Here is a 24,612-nt window from a genome sequence, read left to right as displayed (position 1 = left end):
GTTTTTAAACGTGATTTCTTACTCACACCAGAGCTAGCTAAAGCCAGACGATGCTAAGGAAGTAAAAGTGTCTTATAGTTTCAGCCATTTTGAAGCATCTAAATACGTTTTTTTTTTAATTTGTTTTTGTTACGTTTCGATCGCAAGTTGCATGGCCACGGATCCGCCCGGTGCACTCTACCTCACACATGTACGACTGAGCAAGTGCCCTTTGACCCCCCCACCCCCTCTGGTTTCCACGGCGACGGCAGCGACCGTGACGAGCCTGTACGTTCCCTCCAGATGATAACAAAACAAACGTCCGCTGCATGAGTCCGTCCTCAATCTTTCTGCTCCTGCTCTGGTTCTGAAGCCGATGCCTGAAGCTCTCGAGCTCATGTCGTGAGAGAACTTTGAAATAAAGCATGTTTGATCGACTCGTCGGGTCTGATTTACTTTAATTCTGAAGTTAAAAATAAACAAAAAGTATTTTGGGTTAATTACAAATATGAACTGTCCTCGATTTACCGTTTCAAAACATTATGACCAGCAGGGAATACAGATCAGTTTCTTATGTAACAATATATATAAATATACCATATATTTATTTTAGAAAACACATCCTAAAACGTGTACTAGTACCATCAGAATATTGAATAGTTCAATTAAAAATTGTTACAATGTTTCTTTATTGAAATCTGTTTTATTTTATTGAATAATTTAACGATATCATTTATATCTTCGTAATATTTGAATTGAAATATTAATTAATAAACAATTTTTACAGTTTTTGATATTCTAATTCCATTAATGCCAAATAAGAAATGTATAAATTGAATATCTTTCATTTATTGAATTTTATTTTCAATATAATAATCTTAATATCTTAATAATATCCTAATAAATTGTATAAAAAGTGGAATAATGTCATTTTAAATCTACTGTTAAATATAGAAATTATTTTAATAAAAACAATTTCAACCATTTAATTACTTACAGTTAATATATAAACATCAAATCAATGATATATAAAAAGTTTATTTGTATTTATTTGTATTTGTGGATCATTTAAAAGTAAAAAATGAATAAAAAGTTAATTTTAAATCTACTGATCAATATAATTAAGTTTATATTTTTACAATGTTTCACTTGGAGGAGACCACGGGGCGGACCCAGGACACATTCCTCATGTTCTCCCAGAAGATCTAGCAAAGGCTTCTGGGTAAAGCCGACCTTGGAAAGTCAGTGTCAGCACTTGTCCTTCAACATTCATTTAAAACAGAAAAAAAAACACTGATTTCTTCCAACAAGTGATCAAAGATTTATTTTAACATTTATAATTCTATATAATTTAACAACTATTGACACGAGCGTCGTCTTCACGTCGAGGTTCGCTCACTCGTCCGCCTGCGGGAGGGGAGACGCTCAGAGGTCGAAGGTCATTTGATGACAGGGGGGGGTCACTCACGGTCAGGGCGCAGCGGACCGCCTGCAGCTGGAAGAAGACCCTCCCGCCCTCCTCCGGACACAAGGACTTCAGCTCCTCTCTGGTCATCGCCAGCAGCGACGCGCCGCTCAACACGGCGAGGCATCGCACCGTGCTGCCGAAACATTATGACCGGTGTGCAGAGAGCAGTTTAGTTAAAAATATTGAGAAAAATACAACATATTTCCTTTATCTTTCTTGTTTTTGCATCGTTTTCTGCAAAGAAATATACTTTTTTCGCTTCACAAATCATTAATATTTTAAGAAACCAATTTAATCACGTAATAATCATTAAATATAGACTAATGTGTCACTAATTATTAATGTTTATTTGTGTTTTTTATTATATATAGAGATATTTTTATATAATCTGTAAAAAAAAAGTTTTTAAAGTAATTAATTGTTCTTTCTGTAACTTTTTAAGAACGACATGATTGTAAAAATGAAAGATATACAGATAATAAAAGAATATTGAGGTCATTAAAAACATATTATTAATACATTTAAATAAAAAGAACAAAGATAAAGAATTGAATAAAGATCTGTCAAAACTAAAATCTTTTTAATTAAAAGGAAAATAAAATCACTTTTAAACCATCATTAAAAAACAACCTTAATGTTATAAATTAGTTGAATTAAAAAACACATTTTTAAAATAATTAAATAATTCGATTGTATAGATAATATAATTGATTTTTAATAAATATTATTCACTCAAAGGTCAATGTAGTGGCGTTTAAATAAAACAACATCCCCTGCTCGGTACTGACCACTGCTTGTGAATGTTGTGGTCATAATCTTATGGCTTCTTCAAGAGAGGATCTTACATTTTTGAGAATCCTTTCTGCTCCAGCCAGGCTCTCACTTCTGCAGGAGTGGACACTCTGGAAAGTGTGACAGGACCTCTGTGCTGCTGCGAGGGGGGGGGGGGGGGGGTCAGGGTCAAAGTTCTGGTGAAAGGTTCTAGTCCGGTCTCACCTCCATCTGGGCTCTACCGGCCTCCAGGATGTTGGACGGCACGAAACCTTCTTCTCCTCGCAGGTTCCTGACCTTCCACCACAGCTTGGACACGTCCAGCAGCTTCAAAAACAAAGGTGTCTTCAGCAGAAGGTCCGGGAGGACGTCAAGGACTCGGACTCACCTCCACCAGCTCCCCCTCGCTCACGCTCAGCTCCCTGTGGTTCCGGGAGGTGAAGCTGTAGATGACCCTCATCCTCTCGGCTGGTCTGCAGGAGAGCACAAGTCAAGATCAAGAAGATCAAGGGTGAGGTGGACTCACCGTGTGCTGTGAGCTCCTGCACTGGAGGACCTCTGCGGGGACAAGAAGACTCTGAGACATCAGCATCACCGTCTCTCAGCGAGTGTTTTACCAGACTGGAGCTCCGTGAAGGTCCTGGGTCCACGGCTGGAGGCTGCCAGTCGTCCATGAACGTCAGCGAGAAGCTCGGAGTCTTCGTCGTCCACTGATCGCTGCATGGACAACAACCGTCAGAGGAAACTTCAGCTTCGTGTGCAAACTTTTTTAAAAGATGTTTTCATCATCGTCGATTGATAAAGAAAACACACATAACTTATCAAGGGAGATCAATAATTATCAATAAATACATAAATAAATACATGTATTAATACATGTATAAATACAAACTAAATGAATGTATAAAAACATAAATAAATGTATATGTTTTACATTTAAAATATTGTGAATAAATACATGTATAAAAACATTAATACATGTATAAATACATAACTAAAGTTATAAAAATAAATGCATTAATAAAAGTATAAATAAATACTAAACTATAAACATGTAAAAATACATGAATAAATCTATATTTATAAATTGAAAACATTTGTAAATAAATACATGTATACATGTATAAATGCATAACTAAAGGTATAAAAGTATAAATGAACCTATACATGTATAAATAAATGTTTGAATACATGCATGCATTAAATGTATAAATGAATATATACAGTATATGTATTAATAAATAAATGTATAAATTAATACATGTATAAATATATTTTAAAAATGTATAATTTTACATTGAAAAATAACATGTGAATAAACACATGAATAAATACATAGATAAATGAATGTATACATGTAAAAATAAAATGAATAACTATAAATGTATACATGTATAAATAAATAAGTTAAGGTATAAATAAATACAGGCAAACATAAATGCATGAGTAAATAAATATGTACATAAATAAATGTAAAAATTAATTAATCAATTAAACACATATATGTATATGTATAAATACTGTTGATACACAATACACAACTAAAGGTATAAATGTCTACATAAAAAATGTATTTGTGTGTCAATAAAAGTATGACTTAATAATTGTATCAATAAACGAAAGCATGAATAACTACCTTAATAAATTAATAAATAACTTACCATTAAAAAGACAAATGAATGCTATAAACAAATAAATACATTAATAAATGAACGTGGATTAATATAGAAATGCCTGCTTTGATGTTTAATTCCCTCACACACCTGTAACAAGTGTTCTCACCTGGAGACGGTCCAGGCGTCGCCCAGTGAGCTCCAGCGCCGCTGCTCCTCCTCGCTGACCGCGCCCGTCATGAAGCGAACGCACTCAGGCGTCAGTAACGGAGCGACAACGGTCGGCGGCAGGTGTTTGGGACAGTATTGAAGAACCTGTGGAGACCAGAACATCCGTGGTCCGTGTGGATCCCGGTCTGGAGGCCACTCACGTATTCCAGGATGGAGAACAGGTAGTGAACAAAGTCTTGTGCGCTTGGATTCTCGATCTTCCCGTCGAGCTCCACCTGCAGATCCAAGGTCAACGATGTGTCATGAAACCATGACAACGAGGCGAGAAAAGTCACCGACCAGGAGGTTGAATCCATATTTGATCTTCTGGAGACATGAGGTGAAGACCTCGTCCGGCGGGAGACCAGTCATGGCTGGAACAAATGTTTTAGGATAGTTAGTCGTGTTCCTGCAGGTCGCAAAAAGTCTAATGTGTTTGTGGTATCCCTTGTGTTATCTCAGGGTCAGGGTGACCCGGAGACTTGAAAACAAATGTGTTTGTGGTATCCCTTGGGTTGTCTCAGGATAAAGGTGACCCGTAGACTTGAAATCAAACGTGTTTGTGGTATCCCTTGTGTTGTCTCAGGTAAAGTTGACCCGTAGACTTGAAAAAAATGTGTTTGTGGTATCCATTGTGTTATCTCAGGGTTAAGGTGACCCGTAGACTTGAAAAAAATGTGTTTGTGGTATCCATTGTATTGTCTCAGGGTTAAGGGGACCCGTAGACTTGAAAACAAATGTGTTTGTTTGTTGTATCCCTTGTGTTGTCTCGGGGTCAAGATGACCCGGAGGCCTGAAAACAAATGTGTTTGTTGCATCCCTTGTGTTGTCTCAGGGTCAAGATGACCCGGAGGCCTGAAAACAAATGTGTTTGTTGCATCCCTTGTGTTGTCTCAGGGTCAAGATGACCCGGAGGCCTGAAAACAAATGTGTTTGTTGCATCCCTTGTGTTGTCTTAGGGTCAAGGTGAACAACCTTCACCCCTGCATATGTATTCATGGGAGCCAGGGAGGTCGTTCACCTTGACCCAGAGATAAAACGAGGGATACCACTAACACATTTGACCCTGATATAATAAAGAAACAAAATGCAAATAAAGAAATTCAAAAGTTTCTACATTAAAAATGTCCCAGCTGCTCAGGGCGAGAGGCAGGGGTCACCCTGAACAGGAGGCCAGCAAGCAGGAAAAGTGAAGACAGTTAAAGACTGGGAGGTTAATCGTGAGAGACTCAAAAAAGGAGGTTCATGAAGCTTTAACCTTTTCTCGTTCTCTTCTTCCTCCTGGTGCTCTTGGCTGCAGCAGCAGCGACTCTGCCCATGAAGATCTCCGTGTCGTTCAGGATGTGGTTCATGACGTCCTGTGGACACCAAGAGAGGATCTTGTGACGCCTCGTGACGCTTCATAGAAACACCATCAACACCAACCACGTTCCTGTCCAGCTCCGTGTACGGAGGCGTGGACCTGGGCCGCTCCTCCTCGGGATCCTCTCCGTAGAAGGTCGACTCAGATTCAGGGTCAGGTTCCAGGCGAGGAGTTCTCCTCCCGTCCTCTCCCAGTGCCGGTCCTGGTCCACTGTGGAGTCAGAGAAGATCAGGGAACTGGACCCGACGACTCGCTGCCCCTCCTCACCTCAGACCTCTGGACCAGCGCGAGAGGGCCTGTGAGAGCTCCATCTGGATGTGGTCCGCCTGCCAACGACACAACATTCCCTCAAGTACCGATCCGACCCGACCGGGTCTTCCCGTCATCTCACCCCGACGTCTTCACACTGGAATATGTACACCTTGGACTTGAGTTTTCCCGCCGGCTTGACCATGACGGCGAGCAGAGACCTGAACCTGGACGAGTCCAGCACAGCCTTGATGTCCCCAATAGTTTGGAGAGCGATGGAGTCCAGCTCTTCCTGCAGGGAAGACTTGGTCTTAAAGGAGGGGTAGATGCTCCTCAGAACGCTTGTTAACTAGTCTGAATTAATAAGGTTTTTTTTGGTGACTTTAGTTGTTGATTGACTTTTCTTTCTCTAATGATCTATTTCGTTTGGACTTTGTCTTAATTTCTTAGAAAAGTTGTGCACTTGAGTTTTTGTTTTGTGTTATTAAAATTACTTTTGTGAACTTTTTTTGTGACGTCTCGGACAAACTGTTGTTTTTTTTAATTGACTCACACAAAAGAACATAAAAACAAGCATTTATTCAAACTTGTTGATTTAGTTTATCTTGCTTTCTATGTATTAGTTTGATTCCAGTCATTTTTGGGGAATATTTTAATGATTAATATGGATTTTCCTTAACTTAACTAAATAATATATAACGTTAGATGCTTGTTTAAGGTTAAGGTTAATACTGTTGTTTTGTTTCATAGTACTTAAACTGTATAATTGATCAAATATTTCCATTATAATTCAATGACAAATACAAATAAATAATGTTTTTTCTCTTAGAGGATTAAGTTTTCTTATCTATTACAAGCATGTTCTTATAAAAAAAGGGGCGTAGTTCACGTTTATTATAAATATATTTAAGAATTATTAATATATATTTAATATATTACAAACATGTTTTCTCATGATAATCATTCGGTTCATTACTTTTGTCTCGTAGTCCGTGAGCAGGAGGTTGACTCCAGACACCTCCAGCATCATGTCCTGAGCCCAGACCTTCCCCGAGCGGTCCAGCTCGTGCAGACGCTGCAGACACTCGGAGATGTTCCTCAGCTTCATGCCGTCCAGCTCGCCGAAGAACAGGTGCTGAGGAGAGACGTGGAAAAAAAAGTTCTGTTAATCTTGGCCCTGAGACAACACAAGGGATACCACAAACACGACCAAAGTCGTTGGTTTTAAATCAATACAGATGATGGAAATGAATAACATTGTGTCAAAGTTGAGTTGTTGTTGTTGTTGTTGTTGTTGTTGTTGTTGTTGTTGTTGTTTTAAGCATTTGAATATGTTTTGAATAATTATAGTAAATAATTCCTGTATTGTAAAGTAAATTGATGGATTTTTTTTTTAAATGAATGGTGTTTGTGTCTTTTTTTAAACATTGGGTTGAATAATTTATTTCAAAAATTCAAAAATATATATATTTTTTTATTTGTATTGTTTCAAGTTCAATATAGAAACGTCGGTATAATAGTGCGACGTGATTGGCTGAAAATTAAATCGAGCGGATTTTTGAATTATTGTAGTAAGAATATCAAACTCTATGTGAAATAAATATACCACTTATTTAGAAAATTTTGGATTTTTTACAAAATTCAATTAAAATTTAAAATATAGATTTAATTATTTAATAAAATTTACTAAATAATTGGATAATTTTATAATTCACTGCTTAAAAAAAAAAAAATTGAATTATTCAATTCAACCATTCAGTATTCTGATGTGTACTTGAGTAGAAAAACTCTTGATCACCTCGACTCTGTACCTGTCGTTCTTCATCACCTGGTTGAGTGAAGCTGCGTATTCCATCCTCTTCACTGCGGATGAAAGAATGAAGAACTTAAGAAGTTTATTTCATGTTACTTCTGTAATATCAACCCAACACGACCAGTCGTATCCAAGCAAACAGTTAAATACATTTCTTTATGAGTCGAACAAACATGATTCATAGAACAGTCGCACAAATGTTGTGTAGTCGGTGAAAATGATCTGAGACCGCAGGTGTTTACAGTTTGCTTACTGTATATAGACTTTGCACTGGGTTTGGACATGAACGACGCCTGCGACACGTCATCCATGCCGGAGTCACGGCTGCAGGTGAAAGAGAAAAGAAACGTTGACGGCGATGAAGAGATCGTTTCCAGTGTTAGTGAGTCAATCTGAAGTGACCTACGTGGACAGATAGGACTCCGCCACCGGACTCTCGCTCCTGAACATGCTGGGATATGTCGGGACACACCTGGGAATCACTTGAACCATAAAACACTTTATTATTCAATCGTGACATAAGCGTCGACAACAGCGTCGCTTTAAAAAATCATCGACTCTGTTGAGCCGAGGACGGAAATGGACGACAGACGAATGTTGGTTTGGTTGAAAAACATGTTGTCGTTGTGAGTTTATTTGTAAATTACTATTAAAAAGTAACGTTTCAAGTTGGAAAATACATCAGAAAAGCCTCACGAAAGATCAACGTTATTGATCTGAGAGTCTGTAACAAGTTTTATCGAGTGTTCAAACAACAAACAAACTATGAAGTATCTCAGGATGATGAAGTATAAGTAGTTCATTGATATTCAAAAGAGATAGTTTGAGGTTTATATTTATAAAATCACAGGTTCTTACCTGGTTGGATTCTGCCGTCAGGTCCTGACGTTATGGTCGTCCATCTGTGCGACTGTAAGGAATGATCGGCGTAAGCAGCAGGAAACGGCCAAGACTCATAAAAGTTCAAAGTCCGAACGGATGATGATGGTGAGTCAGACATAAATAGTCCATCATTAGAAACAGCAACGCTTTCTTATTTTTCTTCATTTGTGTTTACCATAAAAGTAAAAGTATTTTTTGGTAAATGAATCTGAGAGGATCACAAAAATTTAAAGTTTATTCAATTACACACTTATATTTAACACTTCCATCATTTAACAACTTAAAGCAGAAATTTTAATGACAGTAATAAAATCATGGAATTCTAGCAGAAGCAGCAGTAAAAAACAAAACAAAAGAAAAACTAGATTTGATATATTTTCCTCATCCTTCAAATATAATTGTTTTTGTCCAAATAAAAATCATAATCCATGTTTGATAATTTGGTTTTATTTGAAACAAATCATAATCTTTATTTCTCTTTGTTCTTGTTCTTATTTTATTTTGATTTATTTTTTAAGAAAAATTGCTGTATTTTCTGTGGCTATTGGAAAAAAACAATTTCGATCAATAAAGTTTTACCTTACCTTACCTTACCTTAGTTTGTTAGATAAAAAACGCTCCTCTAGCTTTAGCTAAGCGTATCCTAGCTTAGTTTATCGTATCCTAGCTTAGCTTAACGTATCCTAGCTTAGCTTAATGTATCCTATCTTAGTTTAGCGTATCCTAGCTTAGCTTAGCGTATCCTAGCTTAGTTTATCGTATCCTAGCTTAGTTTATCGTATCCTAGCTTAGTTTAGCGTATCCTAGCTTAGTTTAACGTATCCTAGTTTAGCGTAATGTATCCTAGCTTAGTTTAGCGTATCCTAGCTTAGCTTAACGTATCCTAGTTTAGCGTAATGTATCCTAGCTTAGTTTAGCGTATCCTAGCTTAGTTTAACGTATCCTAGTTTAGCGTAATGTATCCTATCTTAGTTTAGCGTATCCTAGCTTAGCTTAACGTATCCTAGTTTAGCGTAATGTCTCCTAGCTTAGTTTAGCGTATCCTAGCTTAGCTTAGCGTATCCTAGCTTAGTTTAGCCTATCCAAGCTTAGTTTAGCCTATCCTAGCTTAGTTTAGCCTATCCAAGCTAGGAACACAGAATGTGTAAGTTAAATCATTGACCTTGAACTCAGGAGGATTCAAGTATATCGCTTTTTTGTTTTAATATATTGTTCTCAAATTAAATATTAACAGTTTTGAGAAAATGTTGTTTTTTTCACCATCAGATGTAAATAATCACGACTTTTATGCTAAAGTATTTGGGTCGAATGTATAAGAGGAAGATTCAAACAAGGTAAATTATAATTGAAAAATAATAAATTGAAAAATTAAACGAAAAACTAAATAATTTAACGGAATTCTCGCCTGCATTCTTTACTTCGCCGCCAGATGTCAGTGATCATTCAAATTATAAAAAGCCAAACAGTTTCACAACCTCTTGTCCGTCTCTTGAAACTACCAACGTTTTAATTGAATGAACGTGTTCTTTAAAGGAAAGAAAAATCACAAGCAGTGAAGAATCAACAGTATTTATTGATCATGACGTGACTTTAGACTTCATGCAACAGAAAAATGTTATATTTAACCGTATTACCTTTAAAATGGATCTGATTTAAATCTAGTTTTTAATAAATTACCTCCTCTTCGAGTCGCCTTTTAAGAGCATAAAGTGGTTCATCTGTGACTCGTTATTATTATCGTACCCTTACTTCTTCATCACTTTGTTTCTGGGTCTCTGTCAAGTCATTAGAAAAGGATTGAAGAAATGCGGGAGTGTTTTAAGGCATGTTTTATTGATAAAATAAACACGGTGATGTACATTCAACCAGCCAATAAAACCGTAACTCGGCACCTAAAGTGCAGTAGCATCCACTCAGATCCACACCAGCGGAACGACGTTTGGTTAAATGGCTACGATAGATATATTTACGTCTAAAACTCTATAAGTATATACACGGGACGTGTGGGTTAATAAGCCATTCGTTCAAAGGTTTGACTGGTCGTCCATCTCTGCGGTGCGTTCATGGACAAAAAAAAAGGAGGCGTTTATTTTTCCTTCAAGGTTGATTCCGTACGACAGACACGAGCGGCACAGCAGAGGCGACGTCTGTAACTCATTCACTTTGTTAAATATTCTCCCGGCTGGACTTTGGCAGGTCGTCCTCATCGCTGCACGTTTTGTACAAACACAAGCCCTACAGTGACGCATCTAAACAAACACAAACTCTTCCCGCCGTCACTGAGCCTGCAGGGCCTGAGCGATGTTGATGCCCGAGCCGGGCGGCAGCACCCAGCCCTCCTGGCCCTGGTGCGTCTGCAGCAGGCAGTAGAGCTGCTTCAGGTGGGTCACGATGTTGTCCTTGATGTCCGGGATGGAGATCTGGAGGCGAACGCTGCCGCTGTCGAAGGAGCGCGTGTTGTCGCCGGAGAACATCTCGCTGATCATGCGGGCGACCACCGGGATGATCTGAGAGGAGGACGAACGAAGTCGTCATGTTAATGTTACATTTCAAGAAATTCACTTTTTACTTTCACAGGATTTTGGCTATAAAGTTTTTCTTGCTACAGTGGTTATAGTTTTTAATAGCTCCCAATAATTATTGCACATCAGATGAGACAAATATACATCATGAAGAAACACATCAGTTGTTTTTATATCATGATTTAAACCATTCAAACACAGGAAGATTAAAATAGATGTTTAGTTTTTTACATATTTTGTGTGTTATTTAAGTCATTTTAAATATGGGTTTGTTGTTTTGTTTCATCATTATTTTTCAGGAACAGAATTTATAAAATAAAAATTAGATTAATAAAATAATTAATGTATTAATAAAGCAAATTTAAAAAAAGATTAAAATATCTGAAGTATTCCTGATCTGTACGGCAGACAGTTAAAACAAAATATATATAACATATAGTATTGTATAAAAAAAAGAAAAATACAATACAAAACAGACAATTAAATCAAATTTAATTTTTTTTTTTTTAAATCCTGTCGTCACAGAACATTATGATTGACGTTTACCCTGTTAGCATTGCTAGCATACTAGCATAACGACCACTTGAATTTCTGATCATAAACGTGGCTTATTTGGTGAAGCCAGAGTAGCACTTGTCGACGTTATCACGACAGAAGAATTTAAACATGTTTGGCAACAGTCTGGTTCAACTCTATTATCATTATCTGTTCTTAATGTCTGTCAAAACATTAATCCAATGAAATGTCTCTCATCTATCCAGTGAGTAGAGGAGGATGATCAGTTAATTGTTTCTCTCTCTCTACGTAAAGTTGAACAGGAAGTGGTCGTCACCTGGACCATGATCAGCTTCCTCTCTCGGGGTCTTCCATCAGGCCACTCCTCCCCGAAACACAGGCTGATCTCAAACAGAGGAGGCGTCGTAGTCTGTCCTCGCTGGTGTGCGATCACTCCTGAAAAAACACAAAAAAAACACATTTTAATTCTCAGCATTAGGAGAGCATGGGAAATATCTATACAATAAAATGTTGCAATGTTTTTTCCTCACAATACCAGATCAATATAAAATGTTTTGGGCTTTCAAATAAAATATGATTTATCATAGTTGTTTTATGTTTTATAATTAAATAACATTTAAACTAAAACCCTTTTTTTTACCATTTACAATTAACATACAAATGTTCAGTGCATTTGTTCATTTTGTGTTACATCCTCCGCAATAGAAGGAACATTGAAACCCTAACAGTAACTGAGGACGAGAGGATACAGTCGACTCCAGCAGCTTTTAAAGCTGATGTTTTGACATATTTTGGTTTCAAAACAAATGAAAGCAGTTACGACTGAGAACGAGAGGATACAGTGAGTCCTGCAGCTTTTAAAGCTGATGTTTTGACATATTTTAGTTTCAAAACAAATGAAAGCAGTTACGACTGAGGACGAGAGGATACAGTGAATCCTGCAGCTTTTAAAGCTGATGTTTTGACACATTTTGGTTTCAAAACAAATGAAAGCAGTTACGACTGAGGACGAGAGGATACAGTGAGTCCTGCAGCTTTTAAAGCTGATGTTTTGACATATTTTAGTTTCAAAACAAATGAAAGCAGTTACGACTGAGGACGAGAGGATACAGTGAGTCCTGCAGCTTTTAAAGCTGATGTTTTGACATATTTTGGTTTCAAAACAAATGAGAGCAGTTACGACTGAGGACGAGAGGATACAGTGAGTCCTGCAGCTTTTAAAGCTGATGTTTTGACACATTTTGGTTTCAAAACAAATGAAAGCAGTTACGACTGAGGACGAGAGGATACAGTGAGTCCTGCAGCTTTTAAAGCTGATGTTTGGACACATTTTGGTTTCAAAACAAATGAAAGCAGTTACGACTGAGGACGAGAGGATACAGTGAGTCCTGCAGCTTTTAAAGCTGATGTTTTGACATATTTTGGTTTCAAAACAAATGAGAGCAGTTACGACTGAGGACGAGAGGATACAGTGAGTCCTGCAGCTTTTAAAGCTGATGTTTTGACATATTTTGGTTTCAAAACAAATGAAAGCAGTTACGACTGAGGACGAGAGGATACAGTGAGTCCTGCAGCTTTTAAAGCTGATGTTTGGACATATTTTGGTTTCAAAACAAATGAAAGCAGTTACGACTGAGGACGAGAGGATACAGTGAGTCCTGCAGCTTTTAAAGCTGATGTTTTGACATATTTTGGTTTCAAAACAAATGAGAGCAGTTACGACTGAGGACGAGAGGATACAGTGAGTCCTGCAGCTTTTAAAGCTGATGTTTTGACATATTTTGGTTTCAAAACAAATGAAAGCAGTTACGACTGAGGACGAGAGGATACAGTGAGTCCTGCAGCTTTTAAAGCTGATGTTTGGACATATTTTGGTTTCAAAACAAATGAAAGCAGTTACGACTGAGGACGAGAGGATACAGTGAGTCCTGCAGCTTTTAAAGCTGATGTTTTGACATATTTTGGTTTCAAAACAAATGAGAGCAGTTACGACTGAGGACGAGAGGATACAGTGAGTCCTGCAGCTTTTAAAGCTGATGTTTTGACATATTTTGGTTTCAAAACAAATGAAAGCAGTTACGACTGAGGACGAGAGGATACAGTGAGTCCTGCAGCTTTTAAAGCTGATGTTTGGACATATTTTGGTTTCAAAACAAATGAGAGTAGTTATGACTTCGTCAAGAGTCATGTGGTCTGAAAAACACCAGAGTCAAGGACTCGACAAAACTACAAATACATCCTTGCTCCTACAGTATCAAAATATATTGTATTGTTGCCTCTGTATCTTGATACCATTCTTACAGATACACACATCCACTCAACATAATGTCGTGGGTCAGAACTCACCGCTGAGAAACGACTCGAGGCAGAACAGCTTCACCTTCCTCTGACGCTCGATGAGGTTCGGCGCCGCCGGATTCGGGGCGCACGGTCCGGACCAGTACACCTTGCACTGGCAGAGACGGATGGCGTAGATGTCGTGACCGTTGACCTCCAGGATCAGGCCTCGGTCCATCACGTCCAGCAGCCGGTTGGTGAAGACCCGCTGCTTGTCGTTGGTGATGTGCTCCGTGGACGGGAAGCGCAGCTGCTCCAGGTTGAGGGGCCCGAAGAGCTCCTCCTGGTTCACCATCGGACCCAGGTCCCCGAAGTAAAGCCTGCAGCCCTGAGGGTTGCTGACGGTGATGGTCGGACACATCTCCTTTCCCCGGTACTGGAACTGGACCTCCAGGTCCGTCACTGAGGAAGAAGACGGAATAATTTTTTATATCATATCATCATTATACCATCATCATCATCATCATCATCATCATCATCATCCATGTTTTTGACTAGATATAAGAAGCCCAGAATAGAACATGAATGTAATGATGACTTACACTTTTATTTTTATTATTTTATGGACTAGATTAGATTATATTTCGATACAACGTCCTTAAATTCTTTATTTATGACTTTTTTTCCTTTGTTTTCTCGATGAATATTCCTTGTTTATTAAACTAATGAAAGGTTTAAAAATAAATTATTTTACGTTTTGATTTATTTCTTATTTTCTTGTATTTATTTTATGTTTTGTTTTTTTATCCTTTCTTTTTTATTCTTGATGTTTTTTGTTTCGTTTTTCCATCATATTGTGGTCCCTGAGGAGATGTTATTGACCTTCCCAGGTTTAAACCTACAAATATTGTCGCGCTAAACATTAAATAATAATAATAATAAATAATATTATCTGATGCACAAGTCCGGGGTCATAGTGGGTCCAAAAGGTCACGTTTTCCACCTTTTTAATACTCTACTTGATGGTCATTCCACTATGAATGTCCAGAGTTAAACGAGGTCAAAGGTCACTCACTCGGTAAAGAGCTGATCCACATCTCCGGAGACGCAAAGAAGGAGTCGGACAGACTCGGGGGCTGCACGGTGGGGTCCGGTAAGGGGGCAGGGGTCATGTCCACCAGCGGCATCGTCTGCATCTCCACGTCGTCGGGCTCTTGTTTGGGCCAGCTTTCCAGCGGCTCCTCTTTGGGCCAGACCCCGTTGGAGGAGGCGCAGCTGGCCGGGTGCATGGAGGAGTCGGAACCAGGAGGAGACCACAGCAGGAGTGGAGCTGGACTGGCGCCTGATGGAGGACATGCAGGTGATGTCACCACTAGTTTAAAAGGTGTTTTGTGTTTGTTTTCCACATTTAAATGTTTTACTGATATTACCGTTAGAAGGGTACGGAGGAAGAGACTCGGGCGTGTCTGGAATATCTTCTTCAATACCGTCTTCATCACATGGAGTCCAAGAACCAGCATCTGAAGAACCTTCACAGACAGAGAGAACCTTGAGAACTTTGCACTGTGGACACTGAACATGACACAGAAAAGAATGAAGATATAAAAAAATATAAAAACTAGTTGCGAGTATTGGCAAGAATCTGGTTATACGATGCGTACAGGGGGAATGATAAGATATTGCGATACTGTAGTAAAGAAGATATATTTTGTAATACTGTCGAGTACTTGACTCTGGTGTTGCAGTATTTAAAGACCACATGACTCTTGACGAAGTCGTAACTGCTTTAATTTGTTTTGAAACCAAAAATATGTCCAAACATCAGCTTTAAAAGCTGCTGGAGTCACTGTATCCTCTCGTCCTCAGTCATCTCCAGGATTTCATTGTTCCTTGAGCCGCGTTGGACGTAATGTCTGCTAGTCTAGTGGCCATGAGTTTAATTGCAAAAGAAAAACTAATAACCTGCCTGAACATTTGTCTGTTAATTTGATAAAAATAGAATCATTTTATTTTACACACATAATTAAACTAGAAAACACTATGGCAAGTTCGAGCACATAAAGTAAGATTTGCAAGAATATATACAATATTTAAATTAAAAATGGCCTTAAGCCCCGCCCACTGAAAACACTTTTCTGAAGATTAAATCTTGTTCACCATAACCACACCCACTCTGCTGTGATTGGATTTAAGCATCGAGATGTGTCATCGCACATCATTAATCAAGAAAGTCTCCACCTCCAAGGGGGACTTGTTGTATAAACAAAGCAAAGTGTGATTACAGCTGGCTGGAGGAGGAGTGAAGCAATTATTACATTATAATGGACTCTTGTAACCCCTCATTCGCCTCATTGTCAAGTACATCCAATTCGCTAAATACATCTACATCGTTTATCGCTCCGTCCCTCAACAAAGTGTGTGTCAGTGGATCGATCGTACCTTGATTACTGAGCGGTTGAGGAATATCACAGACGTCGTAGATCTTCAGCGGGTTCATGGGAACCTCCTTGGTTCCGTCGTAGATGAGGTTGAATTCCCGGCTTTTGTTGAGGGCGCAGCGTAGCTGAGCTTTCCACTTGGCAGGATCGGGTTCATCCGAGCCCTCCTGGAACTTCCCCGTCTCCACGGCCCATGCCTGAAGGAAGAGCAGCCATGAAACCAGGATCACTAAGAGTGGAGGAGATTCTACACAACCATGAATGACTTTCTGAAAATAAAAAACATTCAAATTTAAACATTTTTGTTTTATTCATATAATTTTATTTATATTCATTTTATGCATTATTTCCTTTATTCCACAACAGCAGATAAAAGTCCTGTGTTTTCTTACAATTCTGAGAAAAAAGGTTAAATTGTTTCCGGAATATGACCAGGAAACCATATTTTTAACAGATTCCATAATTGATGTTTGTCGTTATACATGAAGTGTGGCAATGATTTTGAAAAAGATCTAAAAAACGAAACAAACTATGAACTAGTTCATTCTTGAAGTGATGAACTTTAGACCATTTTGAATTATGAAATGAACTAGTTAATTTTAAAAGTGGTGAACTGAACTTTAAACTAGTTCATTTTAAAATGTGTGAACTGAACTTTAAACTAGTTCATTTTAAAATGTGTGAACTGAACTTTAAACTAGTTTATATAACAATTACAAGCTGAACTTTAAACTAGTTCATTTTAAAATGTGTGAACTGAAGTTTGAACTACTTATTATTACAATTACAAGCTGAACTTTAAACAAGTTCATTTTAAAATTGGTGAACTGAAGTTTGAACTAGTTTATATAACAATTACAAGCTGAACTTTAAACTAGTTAATTTAAAAAAATGGTGAACCGAAGTTTGAACTAGTTTATATTAAAATTACAAGCTGAACTTTAAACTAGTTCATTTTTAAAATTGGTGAATTTAACTCTAAACTTGAACATCAAAGGGTTTCCTTTTTAATTCAGGAAACAAAAAAGATATCCAATGAAATGTTTCATAGTCTTGTAAAAGGAGTTCAAATGACTTCAAAGTCATTCTAACCAACTAGTTAAAAATACTGCAGTGCATTTAAAATATAGGTCAGAATATTAAACAGTAGGAAACTGTGCTGCAGTTTGTTTTTTTAATTTTAAACCTACAGTACAATATTCTACATATGTTTTAATTGCATAATCGAATGTAATATAAACCAAAGGTGAATCAATCTTATCATAAACTACAAGATACATTGGTTTATGACTGTTGCGTCAAAAGGATGACGTGGATTAATCATATAAAATGAAACAATATAAACGTCATGTTTAGTGTAGTTACATTAAAAAGGGAAACATTGTTGAATTTAACTCATTTCGAGAAACACAACATTAGAATCTCGTGTGCAGGACCTTGAAGATGGTGTCCTCGTCCTCGTGCTGAGGTGTGTGTCGGGTGGCATGTTTCCAGGGGATCTTGAAGCGCATGTTCTCCCGGTCGATCCACTCCAGGCCGGGATACCTGGCGCTGTTCACCTGGGCCACCAGCCAGGGCTTGAGCCGGACTCGACGCGGGGTGACAGCCATCGTCGCTGAAACGCAACGAATCCACTCGTAAACGTCACAGAACTAAACACGTTTTTTTTGTCTCGAAACCGGATCAATTCCGTAGTTTAACTTTAAACGAGACATTTTTGTTCATTTTCTCTCGATAAAGTTGGAAAACATACCTGCGGCGAAGCAGGAAGTCCAGCTCGATCCTCGTCGCTCCTGCAGACAAACTTCCGGGGAATAATAGAACAAACACCTGTTCCTCCTAAAGGTGTTCACACTCGACCAGAACCACCATGAAATAAAAGAAAAATCGAACTTCTGGTCCTCGCTCGATGTTGTCCGACCACAACTGTTGTTTTCCCCGCGAGCTCGCCCTTCCCTCTCCCTCACCGAAACTCAGGTACGCGGATGACGTCACGACCATGACACACCTTTTTAAGCAGGAGCGGAACCAAAAATGTCCCGAAGTGACGGAATCTGTTTTATTCCACGAATGTTCTATGAATGGAAACGTTGTTGCGACTCTGGTTAAAGTAGTATTGCTGGTACTGGTCTGAGAAGAGTGGTTGTGTACTGTATGTTAGTACTTATTTATAAATGAAGACCATGTTTCTGTCGAGTAGTATTTGCGTATATTTGAAGTATTTTTAGTAAAAGTTCTGATTCCGAGTTATTTCTGATTATCAATAAGACTGTTTTGGTGTTTGACGACACACACGTTTTTCTTAAATAAAAGTATCAAGTATTAGTTGTTTCATTCATAGTAGTATTATTATAACATATTGCTATAGGGCCAACATGGCCAGGGGTCCACATGTGGCAATTTAATTGTATTTATGTGGCCCTTGTGAGGTAAAAAAAAACAAAAAAACAACAGCAACTAATCGGAGGGATAATGTAGGATCTAACTGTTTTATTTTGTATTTATTTCTATTATTTATAGTTCAATTCTAAATATAGTTTTTTTTAGGAAGTTGTCCTCCGTTTTTGTCATTAGAGATATACAAAATAATAAATAATATTTTTTGTTTTTTGTTCATATTCTGTTTATAAGTTTATTTTTATTTATTTTCTTGAACGTCTTCACTAATGTCTGTTTAAGTCTTTAACTGTTAAATCTTTAATTGTTTTAAGTTTTTAATGTCTTTAATGTTTTGCGTCGTGGGTCTGAGAGAACTACAATTTCATTTATGCTGTATGTCTTAATACATGCATATTTTACAATAAAAAAAACTTGACTGGACTTGACTTGATTTTATTTTAACTTCCTTCTTAAGTCTTTTTTGTATTCCTGTTTCCATTTATGGAGGTCTTTCACTCCTCTATTTCTTTTGCTTGATGGCCCCTCGTAACAGTCGCTCTATAAAATGAGGCCCCTGAGGAAATGGAATCGTCTCTCTTCGGGGACATCTAAGTAAAGCAAGCAAGTAAAACTACACTCCATGTAGTAGTGTGATCTCTTTGAGACTTCAGAATATAGTAGCCCTACTTTAAATAGTGGTCGCATGCTAACGAAAGCTAGCCCGGTAACTGTAGTACTAACAGTTGTTGTTGGAACAAGAGAACTTGCTATTGGTAGAGTAACACTTATATGTGCTGTTGTACTCGAGTACAACACTTAACTATATTAGCAGTAGCAGAAGGTGTTATGTGTTTATTAAAAGTAACAGTTTAGTACAAATATTCTGTTGTGAACATGAGAACTAGGAGTTGAATTTACTAAAGCCCTAGAAGAGATAATCAGGCACAAATAAAAATATAAAGTTTTGATGTAATACTGTTTAGTTTTTGTGTAGTTTTTCAATTATTAGTTATACATGCATGTTGTGATTATTAGAAGTTTTCAAGAGGTGATTTATTTGTTAGTATTTTGAAAACAAGTGTTGTTGTTGTAGTGCTTGAGCAGTGTTTGTAGAAGTACACAAGGCAGTTTGTCTTATATAGAAGTAACTTAGTGATATTTATAGATATTATATATTATAAGAAATAAGATCTTTATTGAAGCAACTTTTCTAAAACCAATAGTTGTGCTGAAGTATGATGTAGAAAAACACAAACAAATTATTAAAATACGAAAATAAATAAATCTGTTTTCTCTGCGTCTACGTAGAAATTAAAATAACACGCAGGTTGACAATATACTGTACATTAAATGTACTCACAGTCGATCTTACACTTTCCTTGATTGACAGGAGGAGCGAGTTCATGAGCCGACAGCTACTGTACGTCTGAGCGTTTCCTCCGAAGCTACACGACACATTAACAGTCAAACGAACCGAAGTGCAAATGTTGACAGTTGATGATCATCCTCTTGATCATAGAACGCCAACAATAACAAACCTCGCCCTGAAACCACTCATTGCTTTCTAGGGTGAGTGTGTGTGTGTGTGTGTGTGTGTGTGTGTGTGTGTGTGTGTGTGTGTGTGTGTGGGGGGGGGGTGTGTGTGTGTGTGTGTGTGTGTGTGTGTGTGTCTTTGATCGACCTGGTTCCATGTGCTTCTGTGATGCTAATATCAGTTTAACACTTTAAAGTCCTGAATAACAACAATCACCTGTTTGATCTTCTATCGATCAGTCTTTTTATTTATCAATAAAAAAAACATTATTCACAATAAACGGTTAATAAAACAACAAAACAGTTCTTAAATTGACTTTGTATTTTATTATTATTTTAAAGTTGTTATTTCCTCAAACTATTTTTGTAAAACGGTCAATTCATCCAACCTTTGACCGAAAGTTATGAGAAATATGTCTGAACACTTCACTTAAATATTATATAAATAGTTATTATTGGAGTTTTTTGAAAGCGAAGTAGTATTTTTGGTCAAAGTCAATTAAACGTTTCTAAATGATATCTGACATTTCTGTAACATGATGTCAGATCGATGGAACAAATGAAAAGAAGCTGGAAAAAGTGTCAAAAAAGATGTTGTAATTAATGCCAAAAATAATACAGGTTTATTAGAATATATATTTTAAGAATTTGCTCCATTATAATAACACTCTCTCAATGTAAAACATATATATTTATGAAAAACAAGTATGTTGAGTATCGTAAGTATAAAGAACGATGGGAGGAAACGTTTAAAAAAAATAATCACACATCTGTTTTATTTTTTTGACAAGAAGATGAAACAAATTCCTAAAACGAAGACATTTTAAATTTCAATAAGTAAACAAAACATCTTCAAAAACAATTACACTTCAAATTGTCTGAAATATCTCAGGGTCAATGTGACCCGGAGGCCCTCCACCACTGCATATGTATTTATGGATGTCATTCACATTGACCCAGAGACAACACAAGAGATACCTCAAACACATTTGTTTTGTGCCTTCGGGTCACCTTGACCCTAAGATAATACAAGGGATACCACAAACACATTTGTTTTGTGCCTTCAGGTCACCTTGACCCTAAGATAATGCAAGGGATACTACAAACATATTTGTTTTGTGCCTTCGGGTCCCCCGACCCTGAGATAACGCAAGTAATAACACAAACACATTTGTTTTTGTGCCTTTGGGTCACCTAGACCCTGAGATAACGCAAGGGATACCACAAACACATTTGTTTTTAGACCTTCGGGTCACCTAGACCCTGAGATAACGCAAGGGATACCACAAATACATTTGTTTTTGGGCCTCCGGGTCAACCTGACCCTGAGATAACACAAAGGGTCTAATCTGGTTCATTGTCTAAACAGTAAGATTCCATCAGATCATTTACTGAAGTCCATCTTTGTATAAAATTACTGCATCCAAAATATAAAAAATTGCAAGAACACACAAGTTACACCAAAGAAGTGTAAAAATGGCACCTAATGGACATGAACAATGTTCGTCTGAAGACGTCAGTCATGAATCATGTCTCGTTTCCTGGTCGTGAAAGAGGCTCAGGTCACGTGACCAGGCATCGGTTCCTCGCGAAGGTTCACGACATGTCGTGGATCCAGTGACAGTTCCAGAGAATTCCATCCTTCACTACGTCACGGTGGGATCGCCGGCGAGTTCAGTGTTGGCTCTCAGGTCTCCTTGGATCCTGTGGACGATGTGCGTGAGATCCAGACTTTCTGTTAGTGTCTTCAGCAGAGCTTCATCGTTCAGGACCCCGTCCATGAACTCGTCGTACGACAGTTCACCTGTAAACCAAAACATACATGAAAAAATGCAAAAAAGAATCCAAAACAAAGAGAAAATTTGGTTTCTAAATATTGGAATATGTTTTATTTTGATTTTATTTTATGTATATTAAAACATTTTGATTCATTTGGAGGAAAAATAAATGCTCACACATTTTTAATTGATTAATCATTAAAGTGATTTATAGGAAAAAGTTGCCTAAGGAAAAACAATACACTTAATGTATTATTCTTTAAAATTATATATGAAAATACACAAATATAAAGTATATTTTAATTTATCTCTCACTCAATCGATCACTCAATTACACAAAAAACAAAAACAGTTTATTATATTAATTGATCATTTCTTTATTAATTGTATTATAAATATAAGTATCAAAACAAGAATCAGTTTGAAATATATATATTTTTTAATATAGTTTATAAAAAAAAGAAACCTATTTTTATTTAAAGCTACACTTAACATACTTTAACGTCATATCTATATGAAAATAAATTAATATTGTGTTAAATTAAACCTACACAAACAAACAAAAAGTTTAAATTATAGTGTAATGTTTAACTATTATTTATATTAAAATATTATTATTCATTTTTAGAAGATGACACAAATTAAAATATATTTTTGTCATTTATATGTTAAATAATATAATACAAAACGTGTTTCAGGAAAAAAGAACTTTACTTAATGTACTTCATTATATTTGTTCTTATATATCATATTATATGAAATATATATATATATCTATCATATTTCATAAACTTTAATATAATAAACTTTAGACAAACTGATTTGTTTTTTCATATCACATCTGTATAAAAATACACACACTTAAAATAATATGAAATATAGTGTAATCTTAGGTTTTTATGCAAGTTAAATTTTATTATTTACAATACAAATTGATAATTGGTTAATTTATTATATTTTAAACCTGGAAAAAACACATAAGATATTACAATATATACACAAAAGACAATACGTAATTCAATATATTGTTTTTAATATGACTTCTATGTAAAAAAAATAAGCTAATATAGTTAAATATATATACGTTTTTTTAATATCACATCTGTATAAAAAATAAATATATTTATGTAATAATATTGAAATATAGTATAATGTTTGATTTTTAAGTAAGAAATTAAATTACATTAAATTGTATTATTCACAATACAAATCGATAAATGTATCGATAAATCCAGTGAAGGTACTACAATATACATAAAAGATACAAATATAATGTACTTCAATATATTGTTTTTTAATATCACATATAAATGAATAAAAAACAAAATATATTCAATTCTATCTCACCATCTGCGTCGACGTCAATCTTGTCAAAGATCATGTTGGTAAATTCCTCGGCACTGGTTTCGTAAAAGTTTCCGTTGATCGCGCGGATCGACTGAAAAGACACGAGTGTTGGTGTAATTTCCACCTTCTGCCGGCAGGTGTCAGCGCAGGCCAGGTTAAGACTCACCTTGATGATGATCAGCAGCTCGTCGCGGTCGATGCATCCGCTGCCGTCGATGTCGTACAACTTGAAGTACCAGCGCAGCTTCTGCTGGACTCCTCCCTTCAGGACCAGGCTCAGGGCGGCCACGTACTCCATGAAGTCGATGTAACCGTCCTGGGAAAGAAGGAACCGCGAGATCAGCGACCGATAATCTCGTGGGCGATCAAGCCCGAGGGTCAAAGGCGACTACGAAGGGTCATTGGGTCAGTGGTGTTGGAGGGATAAGCCCCTGCCGAGAATAGGATCACTTATGCCGCTATAACTCGAGGCTTTGACGTCAGAAAAAAATTAAAAATGCAACAACAAAAACAACTTCAAATGTTCTTTTAACGCCAATTATTTCTCTCTGATCATTTATATGACGATTCATCTCGTCCTTTATCATGTGTTTTAAACCGTATTCCTGCATCTGAAATTGATACATTAATTTTTGTTTTCAGTGAACGAAATATGTGTTGTTCCTGTGCCAGAGTGGAGTCTCTGGAAAACCTCTTAAAGTGAAGCACAATAGGTAATATTAGTCTCTTGCTTAGACTTTTCGGATTCTTTTCCACAATGATAGAACTACTACTAGAATTTACTTTTTCAGCGTATTTTTAGCTACTTTTTATAGAATTTAACAACTTTTTAAAGACTTTAGTTGAGTCTAAATGAACAGGTTTACTGATAAAAAACTTTAATATTAGCAAAACTTCAAAATACATCGTCGAATGATCAACAATACTCAAATTCAACACGAGTTTTTAAAAGTAAATCTTATTTTAGAGTGATCAAATGATAAATATTCCTCACCGAGTTCATGTCAAAGGTCGCGAACATGGTCTTCACGTAGGCGTCGGACGTCTCGGTGAGATTCTTCAGCCCAAAGAACTGCTTGAACTCGTAGAAGGTGAGGAGTCCGGACGGACACTCGGTCATGAACTTCCTGTACCACTGGTGGCTCTCGCAGGCCTGCAGCTCCTCCATGGCGGCGCCGCTGCTGTTGCCCATGATGGATGTGGACCTGGTCAGGAGGACTTCTCTCTCATGGCTCCAGGGTCGGAACTGCAGAGCGTTCAGGCTTCAGGAGTGTGAAGCTCAACGCAGCTAATCCACTGTCACTCAAGGAGCTCTGGGAGCAGAAATATAGATGATGGAGGAGAGTTTTCAGTCGTTTGTATTTACTTAATAACTTGAAATCTATTGTATAAAACAAGTATCTGATGCATGATCTTTCTGAATCCTCTGGTTCTTGATTGTTGTTGAGACCATTTGTGACAATGAAGCAGTAAT

The 24,612-nt window shown here is 37.0% G+C and overlaps 4 protein-coding genes across 9 annotated transcripts in view; 1 reads left to right on the top strand and 3 right to left on the bottom strand.

Annotated features, from left to right (window-relative positions):
• The window catches only part of ampd2a (adenosine monophosphate deaminase 2a), a 37,054-nt gene extending 36,638 nt beyond the window's left edge, over positions 1-416 (top strand). For all 6 annotated transcript variants that reach the window (XR_015712894.1, XR_015712895.1, XR_015712893.1 and 3 more), the window contains one exon: positions 1-416. This exon is cut by the window's left edge. The gene's annotated coding sequence lies outside the window, so the exon portion shown is untranslated.
• Positions 417-1,276: 860 nt separating this feature from the next.
• Positions 1,277-8,360, bottom strand: eps8l3a (EPS8 signaling adaptor L3a). Its single transcript, XM_087800818.1, has 19 exons — positions 8,325-8,360; positions 7,873-7,948; positions 7,720-7,790; positions 7,452-7,516; positions 6,630-6,788; positions 5,796-5,945; positions 5,672-5,730; positions 5,467-5,614; positions 5,300-5,399; positions 4,342-4,415; positions 4,203-4,277; positions 4,001-4,146; positions 2,836-2,935; positions 2,745-2,776; positions 2,607-2,691; positions 2,444-2,545; positions 2,293-2,378; positions 1,448-1,580; positions 1,277-1,386 (listed from the first exon to the last, which is right to left on the bottom strand). The coding sequence occupies exons 2-19, from the start codon at positions 7,914-7,916 to the stop codon at positions 1,375-1,377; spliced, it is 1,641 nt and encodes a 546-aa protein (XP_087656944.1). The 5' UTR covers positions 7,917-7,948; positions 8,325-8,360; the 3' UTR covers positions 1,277-1,374.
• Positions 8,361-9,901: 1,541 nt separating this feature from the next.
• Positions 9,902-18,086, bottom strand: irf6 (interferon regulatory factor 6). Its single transcript, XM_087800166.1, has 8 exons — positions 17,855-18,086; positions 17,538-17,716; positions 16,103-16,298; positions 15,094-15,192; positions 14,739-15,005; positions 13,733-14,125; positions 11,703-11,821; positions 9,902-10,855 (listed from the first exon to the last, which is right to left on the bottom strand). The coding sequence occupies exons 2-8, from the start codon at positions 17,709-17,711 to the stop codon at positions 10,625-10,627; spliced, it is 1,479 nt and encodes a 492-aa protein (XP_087656292.1). The 5' UTR covers positions 17,712-17,716; positions 17,855-18,086; the 3' UTR covers positions 9,902-10,624.
• A 3,573-nt stretch (positions 18,087-21,659) lies between these two features.
• On the bottom strand, positions 21,660-24,330 carry guca1ab.2 (guanylate cyclase activator 1Ab.2). The gene is made up of 4 exons (XM_087801027.1): positions 24,133-24,330; positions 23,305-23,454; positions 23,139-23,229; positions 21,660-21,817 (listed from the first exon to the last, which is right to left on the bottom strand). Exons 1-4 carry the CDS (start codon positions 24,328-24,330, stop codon positions 21,660-21,662), a joined length of 597 nt encoding a protein of 198 aa, XP_087657153.1.
• Between the last annotated feature and the right edge of the window lie 282 nt (positions 24,331-24,612).

This window comes from Callionymus lyra, chromosome 10 (assembly GCF_982586985.1).
Source record: "Callionymus lyra chromosome 10, fCalLyr1.hap1.1, whole genome shotgun sequence".
NCBI lineage: Eukaryota > Metazoa > Chordata > Actinopteri > Syngnathiformes > Callionymidae > Callionymus > Callionymus lyra.
Note: the sequence above shows the minus strand (reverse complement) of the source record. Positions and strands in the feature narration are given on the sequence as shown.

Coding starts and splice junctions, on each gene's coding strand:
- eps8l3a (XM_087800818.1), bottom strand. CDS start 7,916: ATGTTCAGGAGCGAGAGTCCGGTGGCGGAGTCCTATCTGTCCAC. Junction 2,692..2,744: donor GCAGGAGCTCACAGCACACG/GTGAGTCCACCT, acceptor GCTCTCCTGCAG/ACCAGCCGAGAGGATGAGGG. Junction 2,379..2,443: donor CCGGTAGAGCCCAGATGGAG/GTGAGACCGGAC, acceptor CCCCCCTCGCAG/CAGCACAGAGGTCCTGTCAC.
- irf6 (XM_087800166.1), bottom strand. CDS start 17,711: ATGGCTGTCACCCCGCGTCGAGTCCGGCTCAAGCCCTGGCTGGTGGCC. Junction 16,299..17,537: donor ACGAGGACACCATCTTCAAG/GTCCTGCACACG, acceptor CTCTTCCTTCAG/GCATGGGCCGTGGAGACGGG. Junction 15,006..15,093: donor TCCTCCGTACCCTTCTAACG/GTAATATCAGTA, acceptor GTCCTCCATCAG/GCGCCAGTCCAGCTCCACTC.
- guca1ab.2 (XM_087801027.1), bottom strand. CDS start 24,330: ATGGGCAACAGCAGCGGCGCCGCCATGGAGGAGCTGCAGGCCTGCGAG. Junction 23,455..24,132: donor CGACCTTTGACATGAACTCG/GTGAGGAATATT, acceptor CTTCTTTCCCAG/GACGGTTACATCGACTTCAT. Junction 21,818..23,138: donor GATTGACGTCGACGCAGATG/GTGAGATAGAAT, acceptor TTTGGTTTACAG/GTGAACTGTCGTACGACGAG.